The 24761-nt window shown below is 46.0% G+C and overlaps 1 protein-coding gene across 5 annotated transcripts in view; it reads right to left on the bottom strand.

Moving 5' to 3' along the window:
* The window catches only part of recql5 (RecQ helicase-like 5), a 152509-nt gene that overhangs the window by 10732 nt on the left and 117016 nt on the right, over positions 1–24761 (bottom strand). The window contains exons 15-18 of one of the 5 annotated variants that reach the window (XM_068057849.1): positions 19458–20014; positions 14629–14743; positions 14304–14549; positions 14037–14109 (exon numbers count right to left, since the gene is read on the bottom strand). In XM_068057849.1, coding sequence (XP_067913950.1) covers positions 14037–14109; positions 14304–14549; positions 14629–14743; positions 19458–20014 — 991 coding nt within the window. Of the gene's footprint in view, positions 1–14036; positions 14110–14303; positions 14550–14628; positions 14744–16804; positions 16909–19457; positions 20015–24761 lie in introns of those variants that run through there. The other 4 variants (XM_068057852.1, XM_068057850.1, XM_068057854.1 and 1 more) reach the window with 4 other exon arrangements.

Raw genomic sequence — 24761 nt, 5'->3', positions numbered from 1 at the left:
TCCTCAAATCCCCTCTAAACCTCCTGCCCCTTACCTTAAATCTATGCCCCCTGGTTATTGACATCTCCGTTAAGGGAAAAAGTTTCTTCCTATCTACCATATCTATGCTCCTCATAATTCTGTATACCTCAATCAGGTCCCCCTAAGCCTTCTCTGCTCTAAGGAAAACAACCCGAGCCTTTCCAGTCTCTCTTCATAGCTGAAATGCTCCAGTCCAGGGAACATCCTGGTGAATCTCCTCTGCACCCTCTCCAGTGTAATCACATCCTTCCTATAGTGTGGCGACCAGAACTGTACACAGTACTCCAGCTGTGGCCTTTCCCCAATTGAGAATTCTTAACTCCTGTTCTATCCATGTCTTTTTCCTTAATATGTTAAAACTGACTGAATTATGATCACTACCACTAAAATGCTATCCCACTGCCACTCCTTCCACCTGCCCATCTTCATTTCCTAAAACTGCGCCCTCTTTTGTTGGACTTGCTACACACTAAAACTATCCCAGTTAATACTGGAGTAATTAAAATCCCCTACTATTACTGCAGTTCTCAAAAGATTTTCCTACATATCTGCCCTTCTATCTCCCTCTGACAGTTTGGAGATCTATAGTGCACTCTAAGCAGTGTGATTGCCCCTTTTTTACCTCAGCTCAATCCATATTGCCTCATTTGATGAACCTTCCAACATATCATCCCTCCTCACAGCTGTAATTGTTTCTTTGACCAAAATTGCCGCTCTCCCCCCACTCCCCTTTCTTATCCCTCTTCCTATCGTGTCTGAAAAGCCTGTAACCAGGAACGTTGAGCTGCTATTCCTGTCCCTCCTTAAGCCATGTTTTTGTAATAGCTATGTTCAACTTTGCCCGTCTAAGAGCGAAGACCAAAGTACGGAAAGTCCTCATCAGGGAACTTCTCTTTGCTGGCGATGCTGCATTAACATCTCACACTGAAGTGTGTCTGCAGAGACCCATTGACAGGATTGCGGCTACCTGCAACAAATTTGGCCTAACCATCAGCCTCAAGAAAACGAACATCATAGGACAGGACGTCAGAAATGCCTCATCCATAAATATCGGCGACCACACTCTGGAAGTGGTTCAAGAGTTCACCTACCTAGCCTCAACTATCACCAGTAACCTGTCTCTCGATGCAGAATTCAACAAGCGCATGGGAAAGGCTTCCTCTCTATGTCCAGACTGGCCAAGAGAGTATGGGAAAATGGCGCACTGACACAGAACACAAAAGTCCAAGTGTATCGAGCCTGTGCCCTCAGTACCTTGCTCTACGGCAGCGAGGCCTGGACAATGTACGTCAGCCAACAGCGACGTCTCAATTCATTCCATCTTCGCTGCCTCCGGAGAATCCTTGGCATCAGGTGGCAGGACTGTATCTCCAACACAGAAGTCCTCGATGCAGCCAACATCCCCAGCATATACACCCTACTAAGCCAGCGGCACCTGACATGGCTTGGCCATGTGAGCCGCATGGAAGATGGCAGGATCCCCAAGGACACATTGTACAGCAAGCTCGTCACTGGTATCAGACCCACCGGCCTTCCATGTCTCCACTTTAAAGACGTCTACAAACGCGACATGAAGTCCTGTGACACTGATCACAAGTCGTGGGAGTCAGTTGCCAGCGATCGCCAGAGCTGGCGGACAACAATAAAGGGGGGGCTAAAGCGTGGCGAGTCAAAGAGACTTAGCAGTTGGCAGGAAAAAAGACAGAAGCGCAAGGAGAGAGCCAACTGTGTAACAGCCCCGACAACCAATTTTATCTGCAGCACCTGTGGAAGAGTCTGTCACTCTAGAATTGGCCTTTATAGCCACTCCAGGCGCTGCTTCACAAACCACTGACCACCTCCAGGTGCTTACCCATTGTCTCTCAAGACAAGGAGGCCAAAGAAGAAGATGATAGCATACTGCTACGTGTCTATCTGTGCCCTCAGCTCATCTGCTATATTTGCTATACTCCTTGCATTGAAATAGATAACCTTGAGCACTGTCAAACTCTTTATTTTCTAACCATTGTTTCCTCTGTCTTCCAGATTCATACATTAATTTTTTGCCTTCCATTTTCATTTCTAATTTTTTCCCAGCTGAGTCTACCCCCAGATCCCCATCCCCCTGCCAAATAATTTAAATCTTCCCCAACAGCGCTAACAAAACGTCCCGCAAGGAACTCAATCCCAGCTGTGTTCAGGTACAACCCATCCGGTCTGTACAGGCCCAGTCGCTCCCAGAGCCAGTCCCAATGCCCCAAGAATCTAAAGCCTTCCTTCCTGCACCATCTTTCCAGCCACACATTCATCTGTCTTATCCTTCTATTCCTGTATTCACTTGCACGTGGCACTGGGAGTAATCTGGAGATTACTACTTTTGAGGTCCTGCTTGCTTATTTCTTTCCCAGTCCCCTAAATTCTGACTGTAGGACCACATCCCTCTTTCTGCCTATGTCATTGGTTCCGATGGTGGGCCACGACTGTTGGCTGTTCACCCTCTCCCTTCAGAATGCTCTGCAGTCACTCAGTGATATTCATGACCCTGGCACCAGGGAGGCAACACACCATCCTCAATTCACATCTGTGGCCACAGAAACTCCTGTCTGTTCCCCTGACTACTGAATCATCTATCACTATGGTTCTTCCAGTCTTCCCTGTACCATCCTGTGCAGCTGAGCCATCTGTGGTGCTATGACCTTAGCTCTGGCTGCACTCCCCAGATGAACCATCGCTCTCATCAGTATTCAGAACTGAATACCTGTTGGAGAGCGAGATGCACTCAGGGGTCTCCTGCATTACCTGCCTGTTTCTTTTTGACTGCCTGGTGGTCACCCATTCCCTCTCTCCCTGCACACTGTTAGATTGTGGGGTGACCACATTTACCAACGTGCTATCCATGTAGCTCTCATCCTAACAAATCTGGAATGGCGACCACAAAATCATTGTCAATCGTTGTAAAAATCCATCTGGTTTGCTAATGCCCTTTAGGGAAGGAAATTGCCACCCTTACCTGGTGTAGCCTACATGTGACTCCAGCAATGTGGTTGACTCTTAAATGCCCTCTGAAAAGGCTGAGCAAGCCACTCAGTTCAAGGGCAATTAGGGTTGGACAATAAATACTGGCCCAGCCAGCAACATCCACATCCCACGAACGGAAAAAAAATACAGGGTAACACAAGGCAAAAATAGGAAGCTTAAAGCAGAGGCCAACAGTTCAATACTGCAGAAGGTGTAGAAGAGTATAGAAAGTGCAGGGTTAAAATTAAAAAGGAAATTAGCAAAGCAAAGTGATCAATTATATATTTTCTTAAATAAGGAGACCATGAAAAAATATTGGCAAATAAAATCAAGGAAATCCCAATGATGTTTTATAAATACACAAAGGGCAAGAGAATAACTAAGAAAAGAGTAGGGCCGATTAGAGACCAAAAAGTTATCCTGTGTCCAATGTTCCCTCTAAGCCTTGCGGTAGAGGCCTTCTACCCGACCCGAGCCCGACGGGACCCGACGACATGTGTCGGGTTCGGGTCGGGTCAAGTCGCGTCGGGTCGGGCTGGACACACACGGTAAGTGCTCCGCTGGTAAGTATTGAAATTAACAAAAACTTACCTGAGCTGGGAGTCTGGGATGAAACTGAGTCTGCACAGTGAGCGAGTGATGTCACTATGACGTCATCACGCATGCGCTGCAGCTTCTTGCAGGTTTGGTGTCAGGAAGGTAAGTAAATGGATGGTCGGGATCGGGCTTGGGTCAGGTCGATTCTGGGCGGGTTCGAGTCGGGTCGGACTCGGGGCAAAATCGGAGAGACTTGGGCCAGGTCAGGCCGGGTTTGGGTCTGCTGTGGTTCGGTCGGGATCGGGACAGGTTCATTTTTCCCGACCTGAGCAGGCCTCTACCTTGCGGCCACGCAGCAACCCAAAAACTCCATTGCAGGCTGTGCACAAGTCAGCCTGTTTAAAATACTGTGTGTGTGCAGCCATGCAAAAGAATTTGAAGGATTACGTTGCCTGTGTGTGGAAGTGGAAGATATGGCCATGGTAATGAATATCTTGTGTCTGTCTTCACAAAATTGGGGGATGATGCAGAAATTGTAGTTGAGGAGGAGTGTGAAGTATTGAATGGGATAAACCTAGTGAGGGGGAAATATTAAGGGTCTTAGAATCTTTGAAAGTGAATACATTGCCATGCCCGGTTGTTAGGAGAAGCAAGGGATAAAATAACAGATGCTCTGACCGTTGTTTTCCAATCCTACCTGGCTTTAGGCAGGGTGCTAGAGGATTGGAGGACAGCTAACATTGTGCTGTTGTTGAGAAAGGGATAGGTCAAGTAATTACAGGGCTGACAGCTTAACCTCGGCATTGTGCAAACTATTGGAAAGAAATTCCAAAGGACAGTATTAATCGTCATTTAATCGAGGACATTCAGCGGTATTTGCTAAGAGAAAGTTGTGTCTGACTAACTCGATTGAAATTTTTGAGGTTAAAAGGAGGGTCGATGAGGGTAGTACATTTATGTCTACATTAGAGGCCTGCTCAGGTCGGGAAAAAAAAACACGACCTGAACACGACCGAACCACTGCGGACCCGAGCCCAACCCGGCCCGAGTCCCTCCGATTTTGCCCCGAGCCCAACCATCTGTTTACTCACCTTCGGACTGGGAATCTCCATGAAACTGCAGCGCATGCACGATGATGTCATTGTGACATCACTCGCTCACTGCACAGACTCAGTTTCGTCCTGGACTCCCAGCTCAGGTAAGTTTGTTTAATTTCAATACTTACCAGCAGAACACTTACCGTGTGCGTCCGGCCCAACTCGACTTGGACTCGGCCCGACCCGACCAGAGCCCGAACGTCGTACCCTGAAGATGGGCCCAACCCGACCCGAACCCGACATATGTCATTGGGTCCCATCGGGTTCGGGTCGGGTAGCAGGCCTCGAGTCTACATGGATTTTAGCAAGGCTTTTGTAAAGGTCCTAAATTGCAGACTGATCAGAAAAGTAAAAGCTCATGGGAGCCAAGGGAAAGTGGCAAATTGTATCCAAAATTGGCTCAGTGGCAGGGAGAAAAGGTAATGTTCAATGGGCGGCACAGTGGCGCAGTGGTTCGCACCGCAGCCTCACAGCTCCAGCAACCCGGGTTCAATTCTGGGTACTGCCTGTGTGGAGTTTGCAAGTTCTCCCTGTGTCTGCATGGGTTTCCTCCGGGTGCTCCGGTTTCCTCCCACAGCCGAAAGACTTGCAGATTGATAGGTAAATTGGCCATTATAAATTGCCCCTAGTATAGGTAGGTCGTAGGGGAATATAGGGACAGGTGAGGATGTGGTAGGAATATGGGATTAGTGTAGGATTAGTATAAATGGGTGGTTAATGGTCGGCACAGACTCGGTGGGCCTGTTTCAGTGCTGTATCTCTAAATCTAAATCAAAATCAAATCAAATGGGTGTTTTTGTGCCTGGCAGGCTGTTTCCAGTGGGGTTCAGCAGGGCTCTACTGGGTCGCCTGCTGTGCCTGATATAGATCAACGATTTAGACTTAAATGTAGGAGGCATGATTAAAAAAGTTTGCAGGTGATACAAAAATTGGCCATGTAGCTGATAGAAAGCTGTAGACTGTAGGAAGATATCAGTGGACTGGTCAGGTGGGCAGAAAAGTGGCAAATGGAATTCAATCCAGAGAATTGTGAGGTAATGCACTTGGGGAGGGAAAACAAGGCAATGATATACACAATAAATGGGAGAATACTGAGAAGTGCAAAGGAACAGAGGGACCTTGCAGTGCATGCCCACAGATCCTAGAACATACGAATTAAGAGCAGGAGAAGGCCATTTGGCCCTTCGAGAACACTCCGCCATTTGAAAAGATCACAGCTGTTCTGATTGTGACCTCAACTCTACTTTCCTGTCTACCCTCTATACCCTTTGACTCCCTTGTCAATCAAGAATCTATCTATCTCAGCCTTAAAAATATTCAACGACCCTGTCTTCGCTCCTTATTTATTTTTTTATTTAGAGATACAGCACTGAAACAGGCCCTTCGGCCTACCGAGTCTGTGCCGACCATCAACCACCCATTTATACTAATCCTACATTAATCCCATTACTCTCTCACATCCCCACCTTCCCTCAATTCCCCTACCACCTACCTATACTAGGGGCAATTTACAATGGCCAATTTACCTATCAACCTGCAAGTCTTTGGCTGTGGGAGGAAACCGGAGCACCCGGCGAAAACCCACGCGGTCACAGGGAGAACTTGCAAACTCCGCACAGGCAGTACCCAGAATTGAACCCGGGTCGCTGGAGCTGTGAGGCTGCGGTGCTAACCACTCATCTCCAACTTAAATGGGAGACCCCTTATTCCTAAACAGTATCCCCTAGTTCTAGTCTCTCCCACAAGGGGAAACATCCTCTCAGTATCCATCCTGTGAACTCCCCTCAGGATCTTATATATTTCAATACGATCACCTCTCATTCGTCTAAACTCTAACGTATACAGGCCCAACCTTTCCTCATAAGATAACCCCTTCATCCCAGGAATCAGTTGAGTGAATCTTCTCTGAACTGCTTCAAATGCAATTATATCTTATCTTAAGTAAGGAGACCAAAACTGTATACAGTATTCCAGATGTGGTCTCACCAATGGCCTGTACCACAGTAGGAAAACCTCGCTTTGTTTATACTCACTCCCTCTGGCAATAAACAACAACATTCCATTTGCCTTCCTAATAACTTGCTGTACCTGCATAGTAACTTTTTGTGATTCATGTACCAGGACAGCCAGATCCCTCTGTACCGTAGAGTTCTGCAATCTCTCACCATTTAAATAAAATACTGCTTTTCTATTCTTCCTGCCAAAGTGGGCAAGTTCACATTTTCTCACATTATATTCCATCTGCTAAACCTGTGCCCAAAAACTTAACCTATCCCTATCACTTTGCAGACTCCTTATGTCCTCTTCACAACTTACTCTCCTGCCTATCATCAAGTATCATCAGCCAATCTAGAAGGTAGCAGGACAGGTAGATAAAGTGGTTGAGAAGGCATACGGGATACTTTTCTTTATCTTTCTTTGGCCTCCTTATCTCGAGAGACAATGGATAAGCGCCTGGAGGTGGTCAGTGGTTTGTGAAGCAGCGCCTGGAGTGGCTATAAAGGCCAATTCTAGAGTGACAGGCTCTTCCACAGGTGCTGCAGAGAAATTTGTTTGTCGGGGCTGTTACACAGTTGGCTCTCCCCTTGTGCCTGTCTTTTTTCCTGCCAACTGCTAAGTCTCTTCGACTCGCCACACTTTAGCCCCGTCTTTATGGCTGCCCGCCAGCTCTGGCGAACGCTGGCAATGACTCCCACGACTTGTGATCAATGTCACAGGATTTCATGTCGCGTTTGCAGACGTCTTTAAAGCGGAGACATGGATGGCCGGTGGGTCTGACACCAGTGGCGAGCTCGCTGTACAATGTGTCTTTGGGGATCCTGCCATCTTCCATGCGGCTCACATGGCCAAGCCATCTCAAGCGCCGCTGACTCAGTAGTGTGTATAAGCTGGGGATGTTGGCCGCATCGAGAACTTCTGTGTTGGAGATACGGTCCTGCCACCTGATGCCAAGGATTCTCTGGAGGCAGCGAAGATGGAATGAATTGAGACGTCGCTCTTGGCTGATATACGTTGTCCAGGCCTCGCTGCCATAGAGCAAGGTACTGAGGACACAGGCCTGATACACTCGGACTTTTGTGTTCCGTGTCAGTGCGCCATTTTCCCACACTCTCTTGGCCAGTCTGGACATAGCAGTGGAAGCCTTTCCCATGCGCTTGTTGATTTCTGCATCTAGAGACAGGTTACTGGTGATAGTTGAGGCTAGGTAGGTGAACTCTTGAACCACTTCCAGAGCGTGGTCGCCAATATTGATGGATGGAGCATTTCTGACTTCCTGCCCCATGATGTTCGTTTTCTTGAGGCTGATGGTTAGGCCAAATTCATTGCAGGCAGCCACAAACCTGTCGATGAGACTCTGCAGGCACTCTTCAGTGTGAGATGTTAAAGCAGCATCGTCAGCAAAGAGGAGTTCCCTGATGAGGACTTTCCGTACTGATGAGGACTTCGCTCTTAGATGGGCAAGGTTGAACAACCTGCCCCCTGATCTTGTGTGGAGGACAATTCCTTCTTCAGAGGACTTGAACGCATGTGAAAGCAGCAGGAAGAAGAAAATCCCAAAAAGTGTGGGTGCGAGAACACAGCCCTGTTTCATGCCACTCAGGATAGGAAAGGACTCTGATGAGGAGCCACCATGTTGAATTGTGCCTTTCATATTGTCATGGAATGAGGTGATGATACTTAGTAGCTTTGGTGGGCATCCAATCTTTTCTAGTAGTCTGAAGAGGCCACGTCTGCTGACGAGGTCCAAGGCTTTGGTGAGATCAATGAAAGCAATGTAGAGGGGCATCTGTTGTTCACGGCATTTCTCCTGTATCTGACGAAGGGAGAACAGCATGTCAACGGTCGATCTCTCTGCACGAAAGCCACACTGTGCCTCAGGATAGACGTGCTCGGCCAGCTTCTGGAGCCTGTTTAGAGCAACTCGAGCAAAGACTTTCCCCACTATGCTGAGCAGGGAGATTCTACGGTAGTTGTTGCAGTCACCGCAGTCACCTTTGTTTTTATAGAGGGTGGTGATATTGGCATCGCGCATGTCCTGGGGTACTGCTCCCTCGTCCCAGCACAGTCATAGCTACGACATAAAGCAGTTGAGGCCAAAACATTGTATGTTTTCAAGGAGTTAGATATAGCTCTTGGGTTTAAAGGGATCAAAGGATATGGGGTGAAAGCGGGAACAGGTTACTGAGTTGGATGATCAGCCATGATCATAACGAATGGCGGAGCAGGCTCGAACAACCGAATGGCCTACTCCTGCTCCTATTTTCTATGTTTCTATGATCCACAGAATATAAGAGCAGGTAGGTTATGCTAGAACTATATAAAACACTAGCTAGGCCACAGCTAGAGTACTGCATATATTTCTGGTCACTGCATTGCAGGAAGGATGTGATCACATTAGAGAGGGTACAGAGAAGATTTGTGATAATGTTGCCAGGACTGTAGAATTTCACCTGTGAAGAAAGATTGGATAGGCTGGGGTTATTTTCTTTGCCACAGAGGAGGCTGATGGGAGATTTAATTCAGGCATTAAAATTATGAGGGGCCTAGATACAGTGGATAGGAAAGACCTATTTCCCACAGAGAGATCAATAATCAGGCAGCAAGATTTAAAGTAATTGATGGAAGGTTTAGAGGGGAGTTGACGAGAAACTTTTTCATCCAGAGGTTGGTGGTGGTCTGGAGCTTACTTCCTGGAAGGATGGTAGAGGCAGAAACCCTCATTGCATTAAAAAAGCACGGATAAGCAATTAACATGCCATAACCTACAGGGCTATGGACCAAGAGCTGGAAAGTGGGATTAGGCTGGATGGCTCTTTTTCAGCCGGCATGGAAACGATGGCCAAATGGCCTCTTTCTGTGCTGCAAATTTCTCTGATTCCTAGGATTCTATGATTGAGATGGGAAGACTGACAACCAGAAACAATTCAAGGCAGCACGATGGACAGCAGGAGAAAGACACAAACCCAGCAAATCAAACCCTACTAAATATATATGCTTTCACTCTACTGAATACATGTAAGATCACTTAATATAAACTAGTAAATGTGTATAATGTGTTACATTATTTACTTAATGTTAACTGTTCAACTAATACAGTCACCATATTCTAGATATTTTGGAATAGAGATGTCAATCAATACAAATCTCACAAGATCAACCAGGAGAGTATTTAATTGTGGGCTCAGTTTCTTCAACATTAAACCAGCAGGCCATGGAGGAAAAACCTTCCTCTCCACTGGTATCAGTCAAGCATTTTAAAATTACTGACATTATTGATAAGGTTCAAGAAGAGCCAAACAATTCTCCAAATCCCCCTGCCTTGCTTCAGCTCTCTACCTTCAAAAACCTCAAAATCTCTGACTGTGCTACTGGCCATTCCTCTGCCTGTTTGGATCTGACTGTGAAATATCTTGGGACATTTTGCTATGCTAAAGGCATGATAATAATGCAACAAAAACAAGAAATGCTGGAGTCACTCAGCAGGTCTGGCAGCATCTGTGGAAAGAGAAGCAGAGTTAACGTTTCGGGTCAGTGACCCTTCTTGTGTTATAATGCACTGCTGCTCCTTCTCTGCTCCCTCCCTTTGGGTTGAATGGGCATGGCAGGGGCTGTAAATAAAGCTGATCTCAAACACCAACCCCATCAGAGCCTCACAGTTCATTGAGTCTTAAGGCTAAAGTACAAAATAAACATTCTTCAAAAGTGGCAATAACAACTCCAGAATGAAAGTGGAGCAGAGCCAAGGAGTTGTGCACAGGGGACAGGGTACAATGGGATATCACTACTGTAGATACTAAGTGCAGCAGTATAGTTAAAAATTAAAAGTAACCAGAGAATAGAATATCAAAGAGGAGGGACTGAGGGGATAGGATAGTATGCATATCAGGAAATGACACAAGATAGCTTTATATGACATAGGATAGTGCAATTCTACAACAAATTAATGCCACTGGTAAACAGAAAGAATGATTAGCTGGGGATTTCTACTCTAGAAAAGTGTCAATTTCAAGGAGTTTTGATTGAGGCACTTTAATAATGAAAGTGCATAGATTAATCGACATAGATCGAAAGGCTAGGGAGGACCAGAGGCACGAGTTGGCTATGATAGATTGGGGAACGTTACTTAAAGGGTTGACAGTGGATAGGCAATGGCTAGCATTTAAAGGGTGCATGGATGAATTACAACAATTGTTCATTCCTGTCTGGCGCAAAAATAAAATAGGAAGGGTGGCTCAATCGTAGCTTACAAAAGAAATTAGGGATAGTATTAGATCCAAGGAGGAGAAATATAAAATGGCCAGAACAAGCAGCAAACCTGAGGATTGGGAGCAGTTTAGAATTCAGCAAAGGAGGACAAAGGGATAGATTAAGAAGGGGAAAACAGAGTATGAGAGTAAGCTTGCAGAAAACATAAAAAACTGACTGTAAAAGCTTCTATAGATATGCGAACAGAAAAAGATTAGTGAAGACAAATGTGGGTCCCTTACAGTCAGAAATGAGGGAATGTATAATGGGGAACAAAGAAATGGCAGACCAATTAAATACATACTTTGGTTCTGTCTTCACAAAGGAGGACACAAATTACCTCCCTGAAATGTTGAGGAACATAGGATCTAGTGAGAAGGAGGAACTGTATGAAATCAGTATTAGTAGGGAAATGGTGTTAGGGAAATTGATGGGATTGAAGGCTGATAAATCCCCAGGGCCTGATAATCTACATCCCAGAGTACTTAATGGAGCAGAGCCAAGGAGTTGTGCACAGGGGACAGGGTACAATGGGATATCACTGCTGTAGATACTAAGTGCAGCAGTATAGTTAAAAATTAAAAGTAACCAGAGAATAGAATATCAAAGAAATAGTAGATGCACTGCTGGTCATTTTTCAAAATTCTATAGACTCTGTAACAGTTCCAAAGGATCGGAGGGCAGCTAATGTAACCCCACTATTTAAAAAAAGAGGCAGAGAGAAAACAGGGAATTATGGACCGGTTAGCCTGACATCAGTAGTGGGGAAAATGCTAGAGTCCATTATAAGAGATGTGACAGCAGAGCACTTGGAAAACAACGACATGATCGGACAAAGTCAACATGGATTTACGAAAGGGAAATCAAGCTTGACAAATCTACTGGAACTTTTTGAGGATGTCACTAGTAGAACCAGTGGATGTGGTGTATTTGGACTTTCAGAAGGCTTTCAATAAGGCCCCACATAAGAGATTAGCATGCAAAATTAAAGCACATGGGATTGGGGGTAAGGTACTGACATGGATAGAGAACTGGTTGGCAAACAGGAAACAAAGAGTAGGAATAAACGGGTCTTTTTCTGAGTGGCAGGCAGTGACTAGTGAGATACCGCAGGGATCAGTGCTAGGACCTGTTATTCACAATATATATTAATGATATAGATGAGGGAATTAAATGTAATATATCCAAGTTTGCAGATGACACAAAGCTGGGTGGGGGTGTGAGCTGTGAGGAGGATGCAGAGAAGCTCCAGTGTGATTTGGACAGGTTGAGTGAGTGGGCAAATACATGGCAGATGCAGTATAATGTGGATAAATGTGAGGTTATCCACTTTGGTGGCAAAAACAGAGAGACAGATTAGTATCTGAATGGCAATAGATTGGGAAAGGGGGAGGTGCAGCGAGACCTGGGTGTCCTTGTGCACCAGTCGCTGAAAGTAAGCATACAGGTGCAGCAGACAGTAAGAAGGCAAATGTTGGCCTTCATAGCCAGAGGATTCCAGTACAGGAGCAAAGATGTCTTGCTGCAATTACACAAAGCCTTGGTGAGAACATATCTGGAGTATTGTGTGCAGTTTTGGTCTCCTTATCTGAGGAAGGATGTTCTTGCTTTGGAGGGAGTGCAGCGAAGGTTCACCAGACTGATTTCTGGGATGGCAGGACTGACGTCTGAAGAGAGATTGGGTCAATTAGGCTTGTATTCACTAGACTTTAGAAGAATGAGAGGGGATCTCAAAGAAACCTACAAAATTCGAACAGGACTGGACAGACTAGATGCAGGAAGGATGTTTCCGATGGCAGGGGTCACAGTCTAAGGATAAGAGGTAAGCCATTTAGGACTGAGATGAGGAGGGATTTCTTCACTCAGAGAGTGGTGAACCTATGGAATTCTCTACCACAGAAAGCAGTTGAGGCCAAATCATTAAATATATTCAAGAAAAAGTTAGATATAGTTCTTAGGGCTAAAGGAATCAAGGAATATGGGGAGAAAGTGGGAACAGGTACTGAGTTTGGATGAACAGCCATGATCGTATTGAATGGTGGAGCAGGCTTGAAGGGCCAAATGGCCTGCTCCTGCTCCTATTTTCTATGTTTCTAATACAAGAACAAGTCATGTATACACAAAACTAGATGACAGGTAGTACTTGCTTAAGACAGCTGGGTCCCGTGGTCTCCTGCACGTTATCTATTCTAATCCAATTTTCCAGCACTTGGCCCGTAGCCTTGTATGCTATGGTGTTTCAAGTGCACATCTACAAGGTGGAGAATGGATGTCTGGGGAAGGTACCTGAAAATCTCAGTGCCCATACAATAATGCACAAGCTAGAGCTAAAACCTTTAGAAAGGGAGAAAAATAAATCAGGAGGGACTTTATGTATTGCTTTTAAAAATTGTTGGTTGTTGGGATCAGCTGCATCTATAGATCACAAGATAGTCACAGATGAGGAAAGCTCTTTGGTCTCTGCTAGTTCATCTGTCCAGAAAAAAGTTGCAGTGCCCTCCACCACAGCATCTATCCAGAGTTTTCATCTCCACTTTCCTACACATACATCCATCAATATGTTGATCGTTCTTTGAAGAATGTCCTGATATCAGTTTGAACTTGTGCCCGCTTGTTGAACTGTCACAGTTTAACTCAAATACCTTACACACCCCCACATTGCACTAATCATGTTGGATATTGTTTTGTCTGGAGAGAAGCTTACCATGCACTCCAAAGTGCAAGACTGCACTTAGTTAGAGAGATACAGCACTGAAACAGGCCCTTCAGCCCACCGAGTCTGTGCCGACCATCAGCCACCCATTTACACTAATCCTACATTAATCCCATATTCCCTACCACATCCCCGCCTACATTAATCCGATATTCCCTACCTACACTAGGGGCAACTTACAATGGCCAATTTACCTATCAACCTACAAGTCTTTGGTGGTGGGAGGAAACCAGAGCACCCGGCGAAAACCCACACTATCACAGGGAGAACTTGCAAACTCCGCACAGGCAGTACCCAGAATTGAACCCGGGTCGCTGGAGTTGTGAGGCTGCGGTGCTAACCACTGCGCCGCCCTAAGTCTCTTAGGGCGTACCCGCTTTCCGAGGACACAACAGACCACAACTGAAGGTGGAGTTTGCTCTTACCATTACTTTTCACAGCATTCTCTTCAACAACCAGTAAATGAGAAAGATGTCGAGCGAAGGCTTTAAACAAATCCTGCAGGAATGTAAACACCCGAGCCATTATTTATTGACTGAAATAAGGACTTATCAAATCACCAAATATACAATTGATTAAAAATGAACATATCAACTGCATATCTACTGTCAGCAATGCCACAGGGGATCTGCCAGTCACAAATTAAGAACAAAGGGTGTCCTATTCTGAATGCACTAACAATTCAATTTTACCTTAGAAGCAAACCTTCCCTCCTTGTAATAAGGGGTCAGGCACTTGACAACAATGTCTGCTGCCTGTTTCAGTTGTCCTCCCTTCGATGCAGCTGGAGGCACCTTGGTGCTCTCCTCTTTACATAACTGAAACAAGGAGTCAAAGGTCACCTTCTTCTTGATCTGAGTGCCCTTAACATCAGGTGGACATAAGATGGAGGAATTGATGCTGGTTCGTTGCCGTTTCAGGTCCAGTGTCCCTGTTCCCTGAAAGAATATAGGTGATAAATTCAAAGCACATAGACCATAAGTTAGAGTGAGTGTAACAAACATCGAGGTGACTTACCTCGTCTGTTGCCGGTCTTTTCTCACCAGCAGAGTGGGCAGCTTCCAACACTTGGCTGCTTGCATCACCCAGTGTTTTCCCATCAGAAGCTTTCCCTATGTTCCTGACTCTGTCACTTAGTAAAACAACAGTACACATCAAGGAGAGTATCCTGGGACATGAACAACAGCAACATACAAACCAATCACAGGCCTTCCCTGTATACATTCAATCACCCAGTGGCTGTGCACTTCTCTGGGATAAAAATAGAAGTAGGCCATTTGGCCCCTCAAACTTATTCTGCCAATCAGTTAGTTCATGGCTGATCTGTACCTCAACACCAAAAACTTCCACAAGAGGATATTCAATAGAGGTGTTCAAGATCATGACGAGATTGGCAAATAAGGAGAAACGGATTCCAGTCACAGAAGGATTGGTTACCAGAGGACATTGGTTTAAGGTGATTGATAAAAGAACCTGAGGCGCAACAAGGAAACATTTTTTTTTTACAGAATTGTTATGATCTGAAATGAACTACCTAAAAAGGTGGTGGAAGCAGGTTCAATAGTGACTTTCAAAAAAGGGAATTGGATAAATACTTGAAGGGAAAAAAATATACAGGGCCATGGGGAAAGAGCAGGAGTTTGGGACTAATTGGATAGCTCTACCAAAGGGCGGCACAGTGGCTAGCACCGCAGCCTCACAGCTCCAGCGACCCGGGTTCAATTCTGGGTACTGCCTGTGTGGAGTTTGCAAGTTCTCCCTGTGTCTGCGTGGGTTTTCTCCGGGTGCTCCGGTTTCCTCCCACAAGACTTGCAGGTTGGTAGGTAAATTGGCCATTATAAATTGCCCCTAGTATAGGTAGGTGGTAGGGAAATATAGGGACAGGTGGGGATGTGGTAGGAATATTGGGATTAGTGTAGGATTAGTATAAATGGGTGGTTGATGGTCGGCACAGACTCGGTGGGCTGAAGGGCCTGTTTCAGTGCTGTATCTCTAAACTAAACTAAAACTAAACCAGCACAGGCACGATGGGCCAAATGGCATCCTTCTGTACTGCATTATTCTAATGATTCTATCCGATACCCTCACCTAATAAAAATTGATTGATCTCAGTCTTGGAAATTTCAATTGACACAGCATCCATAGTCTTTTCAGGAAGAAAGATCCAGATTCCCGCTATCCTTTGTGAGAAAAATTGCTTCCTGATTTCACTCCTAAATGGCCTTGCTATATTTTTAAGATTATGTCCTCTTGTTTCCCACCAGAGAAAATAGTTTGTATCAATCCTATCGAATCCCTTTATTATTTTAAAAACCTTAATTAGATCATCCCTCAACTTTCTAAACCCAAGGGAATAAAAACCAAGTTTATACAAACTGTCCTCATAATTTAACCCTTACAGCCCTGGAATCATTCTGGCAAATCTAGTGGCTCACCTCCTGACTCCCCAAAGCCTGTCCACCAACAAGGCACAAGTCAGGAGTGTGATGGAATACTCCCCACTTGCCTGGATGAGTGCAGGTCCAGTAACATTCAAGAAACCGGACACCACCCAGAACAAAGCAGCCCGCTTGATCGGCACCCCCATCTACTACCTTAAACATTCACTCTCTCCATCACTGCCACAGAGTGGCAGCAGTTTGTACCATCTGCAAGATGCACTGCAACATCTCGCCAAGGCATCTTTGACAGCACCTCCCAAACCCACCACCTCTACCACCTAGAAGAACAAGGGCACCATGCGGATGGGAACAGCACCACTTCAAGTTCCCCTCCAACTGTACTGCGGTACCTCCGCTGAGTCAAAATTCTGGACCCCCCTCCCTAACAACACCGTGGGTGTAGTAAATGCCGTAATGACTGCAACAGTTCAAGGGAAATTAGGGTTAGGGCCAGCGACGCCCACGTCCCATGAATAAATAAATTTTAAAAAATACGACGATTCTCAGCTTCATCGCCAGTCTGTGGTGAATTAGCTAATTTTAGTTAAGGTGGTTATGATGTTTGGGGTTTCATGACCATTCTTCCACAAAAAAGATTTGGAATAAGTTAATTTTAAATGTAATTTTTTTTTAAAAAGTTGAGCTCATTCATTCAAGCTTAGGGAAAAGAATGCACCTACATGAAAGGTGGTTAAAATGCTTATAAGCTCAGGATTAATGCTGGTACCCAAAGACTAAATGATAAGCTATACCTTAACCTGTCTTGGCAACCAATAAACACCTCATACTGGGTGAATTGGAAAGTCTCTGTTGCCAGACACTCAGTGTGGGTGGTCTGGCTGGCCTTTCCTTCTGGCTGTGAACATAAAGCAATAAAAACAGAGACACAGTCAGGTATTAAACAGAAATCTGTAAGAGCAGGCTGAGGTCAGATTCAGAAGGAAGCAGGAGGTTATCTGGGAGCTAATTTTAAATCAAGATGATTTAGGGAAGCATAGCATATTCATTATTTTCCATTATTATGCAAAGTCAAGTTGTACCGATCGAGTCCAATCATGTATATTTGTTTGCTGTAAAGCACCTTAACAATTTGCGTCTTGCCTTACCGAACCAGCTATTTACTCAAGATTGGCATATGCAAGTACACACAAAATACATGAATATCCGGTTCAGATCACAAGTGGTTTCACTCCTGGGATATGTTATCCTATAAATAGATACTGGGCAGTGAGTGTCTGCTCTCATATGCAAGGGGGCATAGGATCGACTTACAGGAGTAATTGCCACCATTGAATCTAAGAAGCTATCTGTGGCACACCCTTGGGGGTTGGGGTGTGGGAGAGGAGAGAGAGGAGACCGGAGACAGTCTCCTACTCTTAATCTCTATCCAGTGACCCCCTGCTTGAAAGTCCAGTGGGAGATCTGGATGCAGTACCAGAGGGTGGCCATGTACGTAACTATCTCACCAAAGTTAAGAAAAAATATTATTGTGCATGATGAAAGAAAGATTTGTTTTTTTGTATTGAATTAACATTTGCTTAAAATGCCATCTTCAGGCATGTTACATACTCTGCTTGGAATGCGAGGATGAGAGATTTTATTTTATTTAGTTTTTTTATTTAGAGATATAGCACTGAGACAGGCCCTTCAGCCCACCGAGTCTGTGCCGACCATCAACCACCCATGTATACTAATCCTACACTAATCCCATATTCCTACCACATCCCCACCTGTCCCTATATTTCCCTACCACCTACCTATACTAGGGGCAATTTATAATGGCCAATTTACCTATCAACCTGCAAGTCTTTTGGCATGTGGGAGGAAACCGGAGCACCCGGAGGAAACCCACGCAGACACAGGGAGAACTTGCAAACTCCACACAGGCAGTACCCAGAATCGAACCCGGGTCGCTGGAGCTGTGAGGCTGCGGTGCTAACCACTGCGCCACTGTGCCGCTCATGAAAACATGGACGGGTAGAGGCAACTAGATTTGAGTAGTTACATAAGTATTAGAGGTGATGGTTTGTTTTGCAAGCACGTGTCACATCGCTACCTTTGTAAAAAAGATCGTTCTACTTTTTGTGGCATCCTTTCTGAATGGCTTGTCAATTGAGCATGTCTCTGCATAATGCTAATCCACTCTAAAAAACCCAGTAGCTTCAAATGTAGGAAACAAACCAGTGAGTGTAAACTATTGGACTAGAGGGCTGTCATACTGTACACACTGTTATTAATGGTTGCATAAATGCTATAAAAAAATTCAAGATTAGATCCAAAATTAAGGAGAGTGAGTGGTGCCATGTGCCTTCCTTTTACTGCTGGGAGAGGAGTTCAAATCCAGCAGAGATACATTAGATGAAGACTCAGAATTTTAGATCACAGGAGGCCATTCAGTCCATCATGCCTGTGCTACTCTTTGAAAGAACTGTCCAATTTAATCCCACTCCCCAGGTTTCCCCCCATAACCCCTAAAGATTACTCAAGTACATGTCCAATTATATTTGAAATCTACCTTAGCATTTGATTCTGCCACCCTTTAAAGTAGTGCACTTCAGATCTTAACAACCTGTGTGTGAATAAATTGTTTATTTCTCCACTAGTTCTTTTGCCAATTATTTTAATGACCTGCGGTTACTGGCCCACTTACCAGAGGAAATAGTTTCTCCATATTTGGCTATCAAAAACTTCATTACTTTGAACACCTCTCTTAGGTCTCTCTTAAGCTTCTCTGTATGAAGGATAACAATCCCAGCTATTCCAGTCTCTCCACATAAACTCCCTCATCCCTGGAATCATCCTGGTAAAGCTCCACTATGCCCTCTCCAGGGCCTTGACATCCTTCTTACAGTGTGGTACCCAGAACTGTGCAGAATGCTGCACTGATCTACAAGGGAGTAAAGGGTTATGAGGGGCAGGCAAGAAAGTGGAGTTGTGACCACAATCAGATCAGCCATGATCTTATTCAACTGCACATCAGGCTCGAGGGGCCAAATGGCCTACTCCTGCTCCTATTTCTTATGTTCTTATACTCCAGCTGAGGCCTAACCAGTGATTTATAACAAGATTGCTGCTTGTATGTCTCATGAAATACATCTCAGCAGCCTCAATCTAATTGTACAGCACAAAGATTGTTCTAACACTAAACTCACTCAAAAAGGCCCCAGGATGAACAACTGATGAGGGATGTTATACAATTTCTTTAGCAAACACTTTATCAATCGAGGCCAAGGCCCATTTTTAGGCCAGAGTAAAGGAAGCTTGATGCTCACGCTGGGTGTCTAAAATGGAGAGTATTCCTTTCCCTACCACCAACATCCCTCACTTTAATGAACACAAAAAAAGTCAGTAGGCAGGAAAAATACAGGTAATTGGACATCAGTATCACCCAGCTTTTAGAGTTACCTTGTCTTTTCCTTCATGTGATGACAGGTCTGCAATCGTTTCTCTACTGTTTCCACATTTACAGTTTTAGTCACTTTACCCAAATCTGGAAAAGATTCCAGTTCCCCAGACAAGATCCAAGTGGAAGAGGATCCTTTCTTGCTGTCCTCCTCTTCCTGTGCATCATTAACAAGGGTGCAGTTGCCACTGAGGCCATTGGCTGAAGCCTGTTCTCCCTCTTTAGATTTGCTCTGCTGAAAGAATTTGGTAATATTCTGAGAGTCCTTCTTGGCACTTTCTGCCAGCAGTTGCCTTTTAGTGGATTTCTTCTTGCTGGGACTGGCATGCAGAGGCAAAGACTGACCTGTCCTCACATCTGTGTCTACAGAGGGTTTTGTGACATCCTGAGATCTTGTATCTTCGTTCTTTCCAGTTCTGTTCGAGTGGTATACCGGACTCTCTGAACCAGCACCATTCTTCTCACTGTCTACAAGCACAGAGTTCTTCAGCATCTCCCCTGCGGTCTGGAATGGGCTGGATGAACTCCGACCTCCTACTCCAATACGCTTTCGCTTGAACTGCAAAATACAGAAATAGATGAGCACCTGTCTGGTATTTATGGTACAGCGACATAGTCACTGACACAATACAGCAGTTTGACGTCAGTCACATGCAATATATAGAGGACAGCGTCTGCAGGTCAGCAACACTCAATACAGCAGGCAGAGGCTTGAGGTCAGCAACACTCGCAATACAACGGACAGTAGCTTGGGGACAGAGACACTCGTGATAAAACGGGCCGAGGCTTGAGGTCAGCAACACTAGTGATACAGTGGGCAAAGACTTGAGGTCAGTGACACTCACAATACAGCGGGCAGAGGCTTGCGGTCAGTGACACTTGCAATATAGCAGAGGTTTGAGGTCAGTGACACGATACAGTGGGCAGAGGCTTGAGGTCAGTGACACTCACAATACAGCAGGCAGAGGCTTGAGGTCAGTGACACTCACAATACAGCGGGCAGAGGCTTGAGGTCAGTGACACTCACAATACAGCGGGCAGAGGCTTGAGGTCAGTGACACTCACAATACAGCGGGCAGAGACTTGAGGTCAGTGACACTCACAATACAGCGGGCAGAGACTTGAGGTCAGTGACACTCACAATACAGCGGGCAGAGGCTTGAGGTCAGTGACACTCACAATACAGCTGGCAGAGGTTCGAGGTCAGTGACACTCACAATACAGCGGGCAGAGGCTTGAGGTCAGTGACACTCACAATACAGCGGGCAGAGGCTTGAGGTCAGCCCCACTCGCAATATAGCAGAGGTTTGAGGTCAGTAACATTCACAATACAGCGGGCAGAGGCTTGAGGTCAGTGACACTCACAATACAGCTGACAGAGGTTCGAGGTCAGTGACACTCACAATACAGCAGGCAGAGGCTTGAGGTCAGTGACACTCACAATACAGCAGGCAGAGGCTTGAGGTCAGCAACACTCGCAATACAACGGACAGTAGCTTGGGGACAGCGACACTCGTGATAAAACGGGCCGAGACTTGAGGTCAGCAACACTAGTGATACAGTGGGCAAAGACTTGAGGTCAGTGACACTCACAATACAGCGGGCAGAGGCTTGAGATCAGCCCCACTCGCAATATAGCAGAGGTTTGAGGTCAGTAACATTCACAATACAGCGGGCAGAGGCTTGAGGTCAGTGACATTCACAAAAAAGCGGGCAGAGGCTTGAGATCAGCCCCACTCGCAATATAGCAGAGGTTTGAGGTCAGTAACATTCACAATACAGTGGGCAGAGGCTTGAGGTCTGTGACACTCACAATACAGCGGGCAGAGGCTTGAGGTCTGTGACACTCACAATACAGCGGGCAGAGGTTTGAGGTCAGTGACACTCACAATACAGCTGACAGAGACTTGAGGTCAGTGACACTCACAATACAGCGGGCAGAGGTTTGAGGTCAGTGACACTCACAATACAGCGGGCAGAGGCTTGAGGTCAGTGACACTCACAATACAGCGGGCAGAGGCTTGAGGTCAGTGACACTCACAATACAGTGGGCAGAGGTTCGAGGTCAGTGACATTCACAATACAGCTGACAGAGGTTCGAGGTCAGTGACACTCACAATACAGCGGGCAGAGGTTCGAGGTCAGTGACATTCACAATACAGCGGGCAAAGGTTTGAGGTCAGTGACATTCACAATACAGCTGACAGAGGTTCGAGGTCAGTGACACTCACAATACAGCGGGCAGAGGCTTGAGGTCAGTGACACTCACAATACAGTGGGCAGAGGTTCGAGGTCAGTGACACTCACAATACAGCAGGCAGAGGTTTGAGGTCAGTGACATTCACAATACAGCTGACAGAGGTTCGAGGTCAGTGACACTCACAATACAGCGGGCAGAGGCTTGAGGTCAGTGACACTCACAATACAGCGGGCAGAGGCTTGAGGTCAGTGACTCTCACAATACAGCTGGCAGAGGCTTGAGGACAGCCCCACTCGCAATATAGCAGAGGTTCGAGGTCAGTGACACTCACAATACAGCGGGCAGAGGTTTGAGGTCAGTGACATTCACAATACAGCGGGCAGAGGCTTGAGGTCTGTGACACTCACAATACAGCGGGCAGAGGCTTGAGGTCAGTGACACTCACAATACAGCGGGCAGAGGTTTGAGGTCAGTGAAATTCACAATACAGCGAGCAGAGGCTTGATGTCAGTGACACTCACAATATAGCAGAGGTTTGAGGTCAGTGACACTCACAATACAGCTGGCAGAGGCTTGAGGTCAGCCCTACTCGCAATATAGCAGAGGTTTGAAGTCAGTGACATTCACAATACAGCGAGCAGAGGCTTGAGGTCAGTGACACTCAATATAGCAGAGGTTTGAGGTCAGTGACACTCACAATACAGCTGGCAGAGGCTTGAGGTCAGCCCTACTCACAATATAGCAGTGGTTTGAGGTCAGTGACACTCACAATATAGTTGAGGTTTGAGGTCATTGACACGATACAGCGGGCAGAGGTTTGAGGTCAGTGACACTCACAATATAGCAGAGGTTTGAGGTCAGTGACATTCACAATACAGCTGGCAGAGGCTTGAGGTCAGTGACATTCACAATATAGCAGAGGTTTGAGGTCAGTGACATTCACAATACAGCGGGCAGAGGTTTGAGGTCAGTGACATTCACAATATAGGAGGTTTGAGGTCAGTGACATTCACAATATAGCAGAGGTTTGAGGTCAGTGACATTCACAATACAGCGGGCAGAGGTTTGAGGTCAGTGACATTCACAATATAGGAGGTTTGAGGTCAGTGACATTCACAATATAGCAGAGGCTTGAGGTCAGTGACATTCACAATATAGCAGAGGTTTGAGGTCAGTGACACTCACAATACAGCTGGCAGAGGCTTGAGGTCAGCCCTACTCACAATATAGCAGTGGTTTGAGGTCAGTGACACTCACAATATAGTTGAGGTTTGAGGTCATTGACACGATACAGCGGGCAGAGGTTTGAGGTTAGTGACACTCACAATATAGCAGAGGTTTGAGGTCAGTGACATTCACAATACAGCGGGCAGAGGCTTGAGGTCAGTGACATTCACAATACAGCGGGCAGAGGCTTGAGGTCAGTGACATTCACAATATAGCAGAGGTTTGAGGTCAGTGACACGATACAGCGGGCAGAGGTTTGAGGTCAGTGACATTCACAATACAGCGGGCAGAGGCTTGAGGTCAGTGACATTCACAATATAGCAGAGGTTTGAGGTCAGTGACACGATACAGCGGGCAGAGGTTTGAGGTCAGTGACACTCACAATATAGCAGAGGTTTGAGGTCAGTGACACGATACAGCAGGCAGAGGTTTGAGGTCAGTGACATTCACAATACAGTGGGCAGAGGCTTGAGGTCAGTGACATTCACAATACAGTGGGCAGAGGCTTGAGGTCAGTGACATTCACAATACAGTGGGCAGAGGCTTGAGGTCAGTGACATTCACAATACAGTGGGCAGAGGCTTCAGGTCAGTGACACTCACAATACAGCGGGCAGAGGTTTGGGGTCAGTGACACTCACAATACAGCGGGCAGGTTTGAGCTCAGTGAAATTCACAACACAGCGGGCAGAGGCTTGAGGTCAGTGACATTCACAATACAGCTGGCAGAGGCTTGAGGTCTGTGACACATCAATATAGCAGAGGTTTGAGGTCAGTGACATTCACAATACAGCTGGCAGAGGCTTGAGGTCAGTGACACTCAATATAGCAGAGGTTTGAGGTCAGTGACATTCACAATACAGCTGGCAGAGGCTTGAGGTCTGTGACACTCAATATAGCAGAGGTTTGAGGTCAGTGACATTCACAATACAGCTGGCAGAGGCTTGAGGTCAGTGAAATTCACAATAGTGGGCAGAGGCTTGAGGTCAGTGACACTCAATATAGCAGAGGTTTGAGGTCAGTGACATTCACAATACAGCTGGCAGAGGCTTGAGGTCAGTGACACTCACAATACAGCTGGCAGAGGCTTGAGGTCAGTGACACTCACAATACAGCTGGCAGAGGCTTGAAGTCAGTGACACTCACAATACAGCTGGCAGAGGCTTGAGGTCAGCCCTACTCGCAATATAGCAGAGGTTTGAAGTCAGTGACATTCACAATACAGCGAGCAGAGGCTTGATGTCAGTGACACTCACAATATAGCAGAGGTTTGAGGTCAGTGACACTCACAATACAGCTGGCAGAGGCTTGAGGTCAGTGACACTCACAATACAGCTGGCAGAGGCTTGAGGTCAGTGACACTCACAATACAGCTGGCAGAGGCTTGAGGTCAGCCCTACTCGCAATATAGCAGAGGTTTGAAGTCAGTGACATTCACAATACAGCTGGCAGAGGCTTGAGGTCAGCCCTACTCACAATATAGCAGTGGTTTGAGGTCAGTGACACTCACAATACAGTTGAGGTTTGAGGTCATTGACACGATTCAGCGGGCAGAGGTTTGAGGTCAGTGGCATTCACAATACAGCGGGCAGAGGTTTGAGGTCAGTGACATTCACAATATAGCAGAGGTTTGTGGTCAGTGACATTCACAATACAGTTGGCAGAGGCTTGAGGTCAGTGACATTCACAATATAGCAGAGGTTTGAGGTCAGTGACATTCACAATACAGCGGGCAGAGGCTTGAGGTCAGTGACATTCACAATATAGCAGAGGTTTGAGGTCAGTGACACGATACAGCGGGCAAATGTTTGAGGTCAGTGACACTCACAATACAGCTGGCAGAGGCTTGAGGTCAGTGACATTCACAATACAGCGGGCAG

Source organism: Heterodontus francisci, chromosome 26 (assembly GCF_036365525.1).
Source record: "Heterodontus francisci isolate sHetFra1 chromosome 26, sHetFra1.hap1, whole genome shotgun sequence".
Lineage (NCBI taxonomy): Eukaryota > Metazoa > Chordata > Chondrichthyes > Heterodontiformes > Heterodontidae > Heterodontus > Heterodontus francisci.
Note: the sequence above shows the minus strand (reverse complement) of the source record. Positions and strands in the feature narration are given on the sequence as shown.